Below are 11374 nucleotides of genomic sequence, written 5' to 3' on the forward strand. Positions count from 1 at the left end.
CCCCTTGGGTGCCCCCCCCTCCCCGGTGCCCCCTGCCCGACAGGGAGGTAGGGGTTGGCTGAGTACCACCGCCCTGGATGCAGGACTTCGGGGTCTCTCAGGGGCTTGGGGGGGTTGGGGGGGGGGGAGGATGGATTTATTACCCTCCCTTCCTCCTCCTCCGCCTCCTCCTCTTCGTCCCCTCCTCCTCCTGCCGCTCCTCCCTACCTCCACTCCGCCCAGGACTCTCACCCCTGCCTGCTTTTGTCCCGGCGCCAGAGCACGTATTAATACGGAAAGCAACTTCTTACGGGGGGTGATTACCGGGGTGAATAACAAATGCGAAATCCCCACGAAGGCGAGCGGTCCGCGCGCCCAGCGGGGCGGGACTGAGCGACGGCGGCGCTGAAAATGGCTCATCTCCTCTCTGATTTTTCTTTCGCAGGAGCGGTGGCATGGAGGCTCTCGCCAGTCAGATGGGGAATGGTCGCGATGGAAGCTCCTCCCCAAACTCCAAGCAGGAGCTGCAGCCCTACTCGGGCTCCAATCCCCTCAAGCCCAACCAGGTCGGCGAGACGTCCCTGTACGGGGTGCCCATCGTCTCCCTGGTCATCGACGGCCAGGAGCGGCTGTGCCTGGCGCAGATCTCCAACACGCTGCTCAAGAACTACAGCTACAATGAGATCCACAACCGGCGGGTGGCCCTGGGCATCACGTGCGTGCAGTGCACCCCGGTGCAGCTGGAGATCCTGCGGCGGGCCGGGGCCATGCCCATCTCGTCTCGCCGCTGCGGCATGATCACCAAGCGGGAGGCGGAGCGGCTGTGCAAGTCCTTCCTGGGCGAGCACAAGCCGCCCAAGCTGCCCGAGAACTTCGCCTTCGACGTGGTGCACGAGTGCGCCTGGGGCTCGCGGGGCAGCTTCATCCCGGCCCGCTACAACAGCTCCCGCGCCAAGTGCATCAAGTGCGGCTACTGCAGCATGTACTTCTCGCCCAACAAGTTCATCTTCCACTCGCACCGCACGCCCGAGGCCAAGTACACGCAGCCCGACGCCGCCAACTTCAACTCGTGGCGCCGACACCTCAAGCTCAGCGACAAGACGGCCACGGACGAGCTGAGCCACGCGTGGGAGGACGTCAAGGCCATGTTCAACGGCGGGACCCGAAAGCGGACCTTCTCCCTGCACGGGGCCGGTGGCGGAGGAGGAGGAGGAGGGGGAGGAGGAGGCGGCAAGGCCGGGGGTCCCGGGGCCGTCTCCGGCTGCGGGGCGGAGCTGGCCCCGCCGCCCCCGCACAAGAGCCTCCGCTGCGCGGCCGACGACGACGCGCCCGTCCCCCCGGGCCCGCCCGTCCCCCCGCCCGGGCCCCCGCACCCTCCGCACCCTCCGCCGCCCCCGCTGCCCCCGCACCCGCCGCGGGGGTTGGGCCTGGCCGGGGCGGGCGGGGGCGGCGGGGGTCCCGGGGCCGGCGGCGGGGGCCCGGCCGGGCCCGGCGTGCGCAGCTACCCCGTCATCCCGGTGCCCAGCAAGGGGTTCGGCCTGCTGCAGAAGCTGCCGCCGCCGCTCTTCCCGCACCCCTACGGTTTCCCCACCGCCTTCGGCCTGTGCCCCAAGAAGGACGACCCGGTGCTGGGCGGCGGTGGCGGGGAGCCCAAGGGCGGCGGGGGCGCGGGAGGCGGGGGACACCTGCCGCCGGGGGCCGGGGCCGGCGGCGGTGGGGTCGTCGTCGGCGGCGGCGGGGGCGGCGGCGGCGGCGGCGGGGCCATGTTCTGGGGTCACCCCCCGGCCGGGGCCGCCAAGGACGCGGCCTCCGTGGCCGCCGCCGCCGCCGCCGCCGCCGTCTACCCGACCTTCCCCATGTTCTGGCCGGCGGCGGCGGCGGCGGCGGCGGGCAGCCTCCCGGTGCCGCCCTACCCGGGCCAGAGCCAGGCCAAGGCGGTGGCGGCCGCGGTGGCGGCGGCGGCGGCGGCGGCGGCGGCGGCGGCGGCCGGAGGGGGATCCGGGGGCGGCGGCGGCGGCGGCGGCGGCGGCGGCGGAGGAGGAGGAGGAGCCGGGTCCGGCGGGGGCTCCGGGGCCGGCGGGGGCGTCGGGTCCGAGCCGCTGGAGGTCGGGGTGGAGGCGGCCAAGGAGGGCGGCGAGGAGCGGTGCGCGAGCGCCCCCTCGCGCGGGGGCGGCGGCGGCGGGGACGAAGAGGGCGCGGACGAGGGCGGACCGCCTCCGCCGCCGCCGCCGCTGGGCCCCCTGCCGCCCCCGCCGCCTCCCCCGCCGCCGCCGGGGCCCGCGGCGCGCAAGGCCCCCTACGTGTCCGCCTTCCGACCCGTGGTCAAGGACAGCGACAGCATCGCCAAGCTGTACGGCACCACCCGCGAGGCCTACGGGGCCGGGGTCCGCGGCGGCGGCGGCGGCGGCGGCGGCGGCGGCGGCGGCGGCGGCGGGGCCGGGGCCGGCGGGTACCTCAGCCCGGACTTCCTCAGCGAGGGCAGCTCCAGCTACCGGTCCGCCTCGCCCGACGCCGACACGGGCGACGAGCCCGAGGTGGACGTCGAGTCCAACCGCTTCCCCGACGACGACGAGCCCGAGCCCGACGACGGGCCCGACCCCGCGGCCCTGCCCGCGCTGCCCGGGGACCGGGACGGGGACGGCGACCCCGTCGCCATCATCTCCGCCGCCGCCGCCGCCCCTTCCTCCTCCTCTTCCTCCTCCTCCTCCTCCTCCTCTTCGTCCTCGGCCTCCTCGTCCTCCTCGGGCGAGGGCCCGGCCGACTCCTCCGACGGCGGCAGCCCCCGCCGTCTCCGACACCGCTTCGGCGAGGTCCTGCAGCCGCCGCCGCCGCCGCCGCCGCCGCCCCCGGCGGGCGAAGACAACTCGCGGCGGCCCGAGAGGAGCCCCGACTATGAGCTGCGGGAGCCGGGCGGGACGCTGGCGGGCCCCAAGGTGAGGTCCGGAACCCAGGCCGGGCCCCGCACCCCAAGCCAGGAGGCCGCCCAAGCACGCCCCTCACCTCTCCTCACGGCCCTTGTCCCTCCGCACGCTCCTCACCTCTCCTCATGCCCCTCACGCCCTTATTCCTTCTCACGGCCCTCACCTCTCCTCACGGCCCTCACCTCTCCTCACGCCCCTTATCCCTCCTCACGGCCCTCACCTCTCTTCACGCCCCTCATTTCTCCTCATGGCCCTTATCCCTCCTCACAATTCTCACCTCTCCTCACGGCTCTTATCCCTCCTCACGGCCCTCACCTCTCCTCACAGCCCTCACCTCTCCTCATGCCCCTCACGCCCTTATTCCTTCTCACGGCCCTCACCTCTCCTCACGGCCCTCACCTCTCCTCACGCCCCTTATCCCTCCTCACAGTCCTCACCTCTCCTCACGGCCCTTATCCCTCCTCACAGCCCTCACCTCTCCTCACGGCCCTCACCTCTCCTCACGCCCCTCACTTCTCCACACGGCCCTCACCTCTCCTCACGCCCCTCACCTCTCCTCACGGCCCTCACCTCTCCTCACGCCCCTCACTTCTTCTCACGGCCCTCACCTCTCCTCACGCCCCTCATCTCTCCTTATGGCCCTCACCTCTCCTCACGGCCCTCAACTCTCCTCACGCCCCTCACTTCTCCTCACGGCCCTCACCTCTCCTCACGCCCCTCATCTCTCCTTATGGCCCTCACCTTTCCTCAAGACCCTCATTTCTCCTCACGGCCCTCACCTCTCCTCACGGCCCTCACCTCTCCTCACGCCCCTCGCTTCTCCTCACGGCCCTCACCTCTCCTCACGCCCCTCATCTCTCCTTATGGCCCTCACCTCTCCTCAAGCCCCTCATTTCTCCTCACGGCCCTCACCTCTCCTCACTCCCCTCACCTCTCCTCATGCCCCTTATCCCTCCTCACGGCCCTCAGCTCTCCTCGTGCCCCTTATCCCTCCTCACGGCCCTCACTTCTCCTCATACCCCTAATCCCTCGCATGCCCCTCACCTCTCCTCTCGCCCCTCACCTCTCCTCTCGCCCCTCACCTCTCCTCACGGCCCTCACCTCTCCTCACGGCCCTTATCCCTCCTCACGGCCCTTATCCCTCCGCACGCCCCTCACCTCTCCACAGGCCTCTCACTTCACCTCACGCCCCCCACCTCTCCTCACGCTCCTCATCCGTCCTCACGCCCTCATGCCTCCGGACGCCCCTCATTGCTCGGGACGCCCGTCACCTCTCCGCACGCCCCTCCTCCCTCAGGACGCCCCCCCACCCCCACCCCTCCACTCACCCCTCTGCTCACTCCTCATCCCACCGCTCTCCCTTCGCCCCTCCGCACGCCCGTCACCTCCCCGCCCGCCCTTCATCTTTCCGGACACCCGCCCCCCCCGTCCCTCCGCCACCCGGTCACCCCTCCGACCCGCTTTCCTCGCGCCTCCCGACCCGCGTCTAGGACGATCCACCCCCCCCCCCCCCCGAGTGCCCCTCGATGCGGGCTTTAATGCCCCCCGGGCGAGCGAGGGTGGGCACACCGCCGCAGCCCCTGGCTTAAAGTCCATCGATTTATGTTGGCCGGGCGATGCCCGAGACTTAGCTACTTCCGCAGCCGGGGTCTGGGGGGCGAACACGCCGGGAAAATGGGCCCGACCCCCTCTCCAAGCTGACAGGTCATTCAATCGTATTTCAATCGTATTTATTGACCGCTTACTGTGTGCAGAGCACTGTACTAAGCGCTTGGGAAGTACAAGTTGGCAACGTATAGGTCCCCGAAGGCTCCCGGGTTTTATGGGAGCGATAGGTATCTCTTCTATTACACAGTGCGCTTATTGAGTGACTAGGTAAAGCAAATAAAGAGCAGTAATGCAAACCGAGTGCTCACGACACGCACTCGCCTGCTCCGCGGGGTTTAGGATACCGGAAAGGTGGGGAGGTGATCTGCAAAATAACGTTCCTTCCCATTATTAAATCGCGCCTCAATGGAGGGCTTGAGATACCGTCGAGAGGACCATCGTTCCCCAGATCGCGGGGCTCGGCGGGGTTGCGACGGTGAATGTCTGGAGAGTAGGGCGGCTGGACAGAATTAAAGCGGAAAAATCTAAGGTTCGGGCCCCTACGGCCGACTCCAGCCACACCCAGATAACTAACTGCCTGCATGTTGCTGTCTCGAGCAATCTAGAATGTCCATACTCCCACCATCTCGCTGTTATAACGGGGTAGCTTGATAGGAAACACATAAGAAAAAATTCCTTCCCATTTTTCTTGGTGTGTGTGTGTGTGGGGGGGAGCAACTTTCCTAATTTTAGAGAAGCTAAGATAGAAAATGAATCGGGGGTGTAAGCCTCAGGTACAGGGATGAGAAGAGGAAAGGAGAGGAAAAAGGAGAGTGGGGGGCGGTGATGGATCTGGATGCTGAATAAGAGCCCTAATTATTCGATATTTTAAAGGTGATTCTTAACACCGGAAAATTTGCATCTTTTCCCAGTAAAACACAAATAATTAACCGGATTAGAAGGCCCGTCTTTTACCATGGGGGCGGGGGGGGGGCAGGAACGGGGAGAGGATAAATTACCTAAAATTAGGCGGATGCTGAGTTTGTGGGGGCTGGCCGGGTTTGAAAAGCCCTTGTTTTCCGCGGCTGAATTTTAATTTGGGTAATTTTCTCAAGAGCACTAATAATTGCATTTCATTCAAACGACCGTGCTCAAATAGATGGACCTTCGTCCGGGGGGTGGGGGGGGGGGCAGACCTAACCTCTCTTGCGTCACAAACTCGGAGGCGGCCTGGAAAACCCAGCGGGAGCACCCCCACCCCCACCGTTCACCCCTGTCCCCTTTCCACGAAATCTGGCTGGAGCTGCCTCTTTCCCCGGCAGCGAACGGACAAACCCCTGGCTAATTGCATTTCATTTTTCATCCATTTTGCAGGTGTACACACAGGCAAGGGACGAGCATTTGCAGACGCTGAAGAGCTCCTCCACGTTGGGGCCCGCAGCCACTTACCACTGCAACCCTGAGGCAAATGGTAAAATTGACCTTCTCACCGAAGACTCCAGAGGCCTGAAACTGCACTGGGGAAGGGGATGGGCGGGGGAGAGACAGGGAGAAGGGGCAAGGGGAAGGCGGGGGAGAGGAGGTCTGTATTCAAACCTCTGATCGCTTTTGTCCCCCCAAAAAATAACCCAAACTGTTCGTGTTGATAGTCATTTAGTCAAATGATTTCCATTTTGGCACCACCTTCAAAGCAGGGTAGCTCGTGTAATCAGTTTCTCAACGAAGCAACGCATGAGGGTGTTTTTATTTATATGTTTGCCCGGTTTAGTGGAAGAGGGGTGAGGGATGATAGGGGAGGTGAATATGTGTGAGAGTGTGTGTGTGTGTTCGCTGTGAGAAAGCAGTTTGGGTTTTTGTTGTAAAGGTACGTCCCAGTCGCCAGTGGGAATCTGTTACTGTTTTTTGTAAAAAGACCTGGGTGTTTAAAAGCCCCTCACCCACCCACCTTCCACCCTCTCCTCACCGAAAACACGAACGAAACTTTTGTCATCTCGGTGACCGGCGCGGCTCCGGAATCTATTTATTAATTCCCAAGATGACTGCAGTGTAGCTCATGGCCCAGTCTCTCCACTCGATGTAGGTCATTTCTCCCCGATGATGGGGGGTGGGGGGGTGGGCGGGGGTACAGAGGGAGGAGGTGCCCGCTGCACAGAGCAAGGTAACATAGATTTACCTCGAGTTAACAACGCTCCCAGAGAACAAGCCGCTCTTTCGATAGCAAGGGGATTAGGGGCTCCCCTAAGAAGGCTTTAATAAGGACTTTGTCCTTAATTATGTAATTAAGGATATCTCACGATCATACTTTCGTTGCTTATAGTTGAAAATCGGTTTATTACTTTTAAGAGCAAGATAAAGAAGACAATCACTCAACAGCCGAGGATTTACAGACGAGGAAATCCTATCAAGACCAAAGGAATGTCTCGCAGCTTAGCCCTGTAAATACTGACCGAGGTAAGCGGTCGTTCCCGCCGCCTCCCTCTTCTCCCTTCTCCCTTTCCCCATTTCACCCAGCCGCACACAGGCTCACTCGTTTCCCTAGCCCTGAGCGGCCCCCCTCTCCCTGGTGAGGTTGAGGGGAGGTATGGGGGTCCCCCCCAACCCTGGGGGCTGAAGCACCGCGCAGCTCGAACTTCTTCACCATTCATCCATTCATTCATTCAATCGTACTTATTGAGCGCTTACTGTGTGCAGAGAACTGTACTAAGCGCTTGGGAAGCACAAATTGGCAACTTATAGTAGAGATGGTCCCTACCTAACAACGGGCTCACAGTTTAGAAGACTAGACCAGGCTGTTGCAAGGCCCGCATAAATAATAGATATTTTGACACCACTTATTCACACCGGAAAGGAAATGATTTAAATCAACAGTAAAAGGCTGTCCCCTCCAGCTCCAGGCGAATAAATATTTAAATAAGTTGGTGAATTGTAAGTCGGTTTTCATATGTTGCTGTCTCCTTGATTTCCGCTCCACCCCGGGTCTCCTTCCGTCACGGCCCGCGGCTGGTTATTTCGGGACAAGGACAAGGAGACGGAGCGTCAAAAGAGAAAGATAAACAGAACGTGTGGGTGGGTGGCTGGGTCGCACACACACATTCTCCCCGGGCAGTGCCTAGGTCTGACCACCTCCTCGTTGTTGTGTCAAGTACCGTAATTGTTATTATTATTATTATTAGGGGACGAAGGACTAACTCTGGATGTAACTGGAACTCCGCTAGGTGAGAAAGACATCGAGAACCTGGCAAAAGGTGAGATTTGTGAACTCTGGGGAACCAAAGAGTGTGTATGGGGTGTTGGGTGAGGGGTCGTGGAGATTCATTCAATCGTATTTATTGAGCGCTTCCTGTGTGCAGAGCACTGTACTAAGCGCTTGGGAAGTACAAGTCGGCAACATATAGAGACGGTCCCTACCCAACAACGGGCTCACAGTCTATTGGGGCAAGAATTGGAGATGAGGCTTTTTTGATGGGGAAGTTGCCGCCCTTCCAGGATTTGGAGAGAGAGTGACAGAGAGAGATAGAGACCCTCCCCCCCCCCCATCCGCTTGTCTTTAGAGGAAAGTGAGAAGAAAAGTTAAGCAAGATCCCGCCCTTTTTGCAATAGTTCTTTTTTGTTTTGGGCATTTTTTGCCGGGATTGTGTCCCCCGCTCTCAGGTGGTGGGAGGGTTGGGGCTGCATTTGCTCCTCTGTAGGACGAGGCCTCTCGGCCCGGCGGCAACATCGGGCCTGGTCAGCCCCCGAGCCCCTTCTCCCCAGCGGCTTCCCCACTGACCATCCTTCGAGCAAACCAGATTTCGGGTGGGGCGATCTCTCCCAAGGGTCCCAGCCTGGGGGCCGGTTCGGGGGTCCCCCCTGCCCCACTTAGGTTTTCTCTGGTTTGGCGCCTCGGAGAGATGGCCACGGGCAAACTGTGGTCTTTTCTAGTTCTCGCTCCCCACATGCCTCCCCCAGGGACAAGGGGATGGAGAAAATGAATCAGAGATTCAGGGTCCTCACTCTTGTTAGCCAAAGTCGTTTGGGCCAGAACTTTCCCTCTCCCACCTCATTAATACCCAGCACACCAGCCCCTGTTATATAACGGGAAGGGGGCGGGGAGAGAGGGCCGGGGGTGGGGGGAAGAGAGAGAGAGAGAGAGATTCCTTCAAAACCGTCTTACTATTTTCTATATTTGGAGAGAGAGAGGAAGCCGGGTGCTTCAGAGAGAGGTTCACTTTGTAGGCCTGGCAAGGTTTTGGGGGACTACTTTAGCTCCCCAGTTTATGCTGCGGTAGCATTAAACACCTATTTAAACACTCCCCGTGACCTGCTTCGCCTTATTTGGTCCTTTCTGGTGCCTGAAGCCGGGAAAGGCCAGAGGGCGTTGGATTTGGGGAGCTCTCTTTCTCTGATCCCTACCTCGCATCAGGGACGAGGAAATGTTTTCGCGTTGTCCAGTACAGAGCATTTACCACGTGGGAGTAACGTAAATACGAGGCCCTAGAAAATCGGTCCTCTCTCTTTTCTTGTGTAAAGTGCCCTCCTCTCACCGAGAGTCTGTCTTTCGTTAACAGACGAATTGCAAAAATTGCTTCTGGAGCAAATGGAACTGAGAAAGAAACTAGAACGGGAGTTTCAGAGTCTCAAAGGTAAATCTATTTTCTTTCCCTTCCTTAGCCTCAATATAGAGCCTCAGTTCCTCTTCTTTCACACCTGCATCACCTTTCCGCTGCTCAGCTGCTTTGATTTCGCTAGTCCGGCGTCCCTCACCGCCCGAGGTCTCGCTCGCCGCCTTGGTTTCCTCTCTCCGAGCAGCCTCCCCCCCCCCCCCCAATACACACACACACACAAACAAGGCCCAAGCGCGCTGTGGAGGACGACTGTACTTAACGGTTCTCACTTAATCAATTTGCACAGATAATTTTCAGGATCAGATGAAGAGGGAATTGGCTTATAGAGAAGAAATGGTGCAACAGCTGCAAATTGTCAGAGGTAAGACGGGAGTCAGGTGAGAGCCTGCAAGAGGCCGTAACTACCTCTGTCTGGTAGAAAGCTGTAATGTTAGTTCAGTCATTTGGATTTAAATGGAAGGTAATTTAACAATTATTTTTCTTATTTAATATCCTTTGTATACTCTGATTAGCCTCAGAATGGCAAGGAAGCCCAGCGAACGGCTTGGAGGCATCATTACATAGAGTGATTGAACTTCTTATCACGGCAATTTCCATGGTTTCTAAATTAAAAATCGAGGCGTAAAATTACCTGGGAAGTAATGCCTAAGTTTGCTTTAATTTTGGTTGGATCCATCTGCCTTTAAGCGCAATTCCCAACCATTACTTTCCCATACCATACTGCAATCATAAGCAATTGCTTCTCCTCTTTTTTTTTATATCTCCAGCTCCAAAGAATTGTTTCAGTGAACATAAAACCCGGTGTATTGTGTAATGATTTATGACATTTGCCGCTAAAGTAGAAGAGGGGAGGGGAGCTCTCTGTTTGTCTTTTTAAAATTCTGTTCTCCTCTTTTCTTCTAGACACCTTGTGTAATGAACTAGATCAGGAACGGAAGGCACGTTATGCCATTCAACAGAAATTAAAAGGTACGGAGTCAAGCAAGACCCAGCCGTAGTGAACTCTTTTATTATACTCTCCCAAGCGCTTAGTACATTGCTGTGCACACCGTAAGCGTTCCATAAATCCATTGGATTGGTTCATCGGAGGGTGGATGGGTGGAGGTTTGGGTTGGTGACGGGGCCCGAGTTCTGGTCACGCTGCCAAGAAAGGATTTTGGGGGCGTAGAGGGGATGATGAAGGCCTCCTAGGGTGGTGGGAAGCGGGAATTAAGGGCTAGAGGTCCGGGAAGGCTCCTAGCCCGAGAAGAGGAGAAAACCATATAGGGAATGGTCGAGACAAGGCTAGGGTCAAGGACCGGTCGCGAGTGGGGAGGACCTGCACGAGTAACCCCCTCCCTGGTTTCTCTCGCCCCCCAGAAGCCCACGACGCCCTCCACCACTTCTCCTGTAAGATGCTCACCCCCCGCCACTGCACAGGCAACTGTTCCTTCAAACCTCCCCTCCTGCCCTAGCCGCGGCGTGGCGAGCCCGCCGTGGGGGCCCCTACAAGCCATCCTCCTCCTCTGTAAATACCGGGCAGCGACGGAAAACGACAAACAAGCCATTTATATCAGCCCCGTGTAAATACCGAACTCTGAAGACCCAGACCCCGGCCCCGCCCCCACCCTTTCCCCTGCCCCCACCCTGGGAGCCAGGGGCAACCTTTCCAAGAGTGTAAATATCGCCTAAAACCAAGTTGAAATTCAGGACATCGGAACACAAACGGTTAAATGGACCAAAAATAAATAAATAAATTTCCCCACTAAAAAAAAAAAAAAACCGCCTGGAGGAGACTGTCCGTGGTGATTGCGCTCTGACCGCCCCTGCAAACGATCCTGGCCGTGTTCATTGTTCATCTCTACCTATATGTCCACTTCTTAAACTCTTGTTCCTAATGAAAAAGTGGCTATGTGCAATGGATATAAATGTACTGTGATTCTCTTGGTACAGTATTGGTTTAATTTAATTTATTTATGATGTAATTTATTTGGCTTTTCCCATTCTCTCCCCCCCCCCCCTTTTTTTTTGTAAATTATTGATGTAACAGCACTTTAAAGGGCGCCTACCGATTCAACGACAAACTCAACTTGTTTTGGGAGAAAACTCTGTATAAGTGATTTTGGTTCTTTAATAAAAAGTCGGAAGACCCGAGGTGGGGGGCCCGGGCGGCTGCGTTTGCCGTGGGGATCGGGGCAGGGTCTCGGGAAAAGAAGGGGACAAACTCAGCTGCTGGGGGTGAGTAAGACCGGTGGTTTTTTTAGGGGGGAGGAGCTTTTCGTCCACCCTCCTCCCCCTCATGAG

At 58.8% G+C, this 11374-nt stretch overlaps 1 protein-coding gene across 1 annotated transcript; it reads left to right on the forward strand.

Moving 5' to 3' along the window:
* The first annotated feature begins 428 nt into the window (after positions 1–428).
* On the forward strand, positions 429–11145 carry SKOR1 (SKI family transcriptional corepressor 1). The gene is made up of 9 exons (XM_038766998.1): positions 429–1972; positions 2066–2912; positions 5862–5958; positions 6831–6938; positions 7661–7732; positions 9035–9109; positions 9378–9452; positions 9995–10060; positions 10451–11145. The coding sequence occupies exons 1-9, from the start codon at positions 435–437 to the stop codon at positions 10543–10545; spliced, it is 2973 nt and encodes a 990-aa protein (XP_038622926.1). The 5' UTR covers positions 429–434; the 3' UTR covers positions 10546–11145.
* Positions 11146–11374: the final 229 nt, after the last annotated feature.

The sequence above is a fragment of the Tachyglossus aculeatus genome, chromosome 26 (assembly GCF_015852505.1).
Source record: "Tachyglossus aculeatus isolate mTacAcu1 chromosome 26, mTacAcu1.pri, whole genome shotgun sequence".
Lineage (NCBI taxonomy): Eukaryota > Metazoa > Chordata > Mammalia > Monotremata > Tachyglossidae > Tachyglossus > Tachyglossus aculeatus.

Coding starts and splice junctions, on each gene's coding strand:
- SKOR1 (XM_038766998.1), top strand. CDS start 435: ATGGAGGCTCTCGCCAGTCAGATGGGGAATGGTCGCGATGGAAGCTCC. Junction 1,973..2,065: donor GCGGCGGCGGCGGCCGGAGG/GGGATCCGGGGG, acceptor CGGCGGGGGCGT/CGGGTCCGAGCCGCTGGAGG. Junction 9,110..9,377: donor GGAGTTTCAGAGTCTCAAAG/GTAAATCTATTT, acceptor CAATTTGCACAG/ATAATTTTCAGGATCAGATG.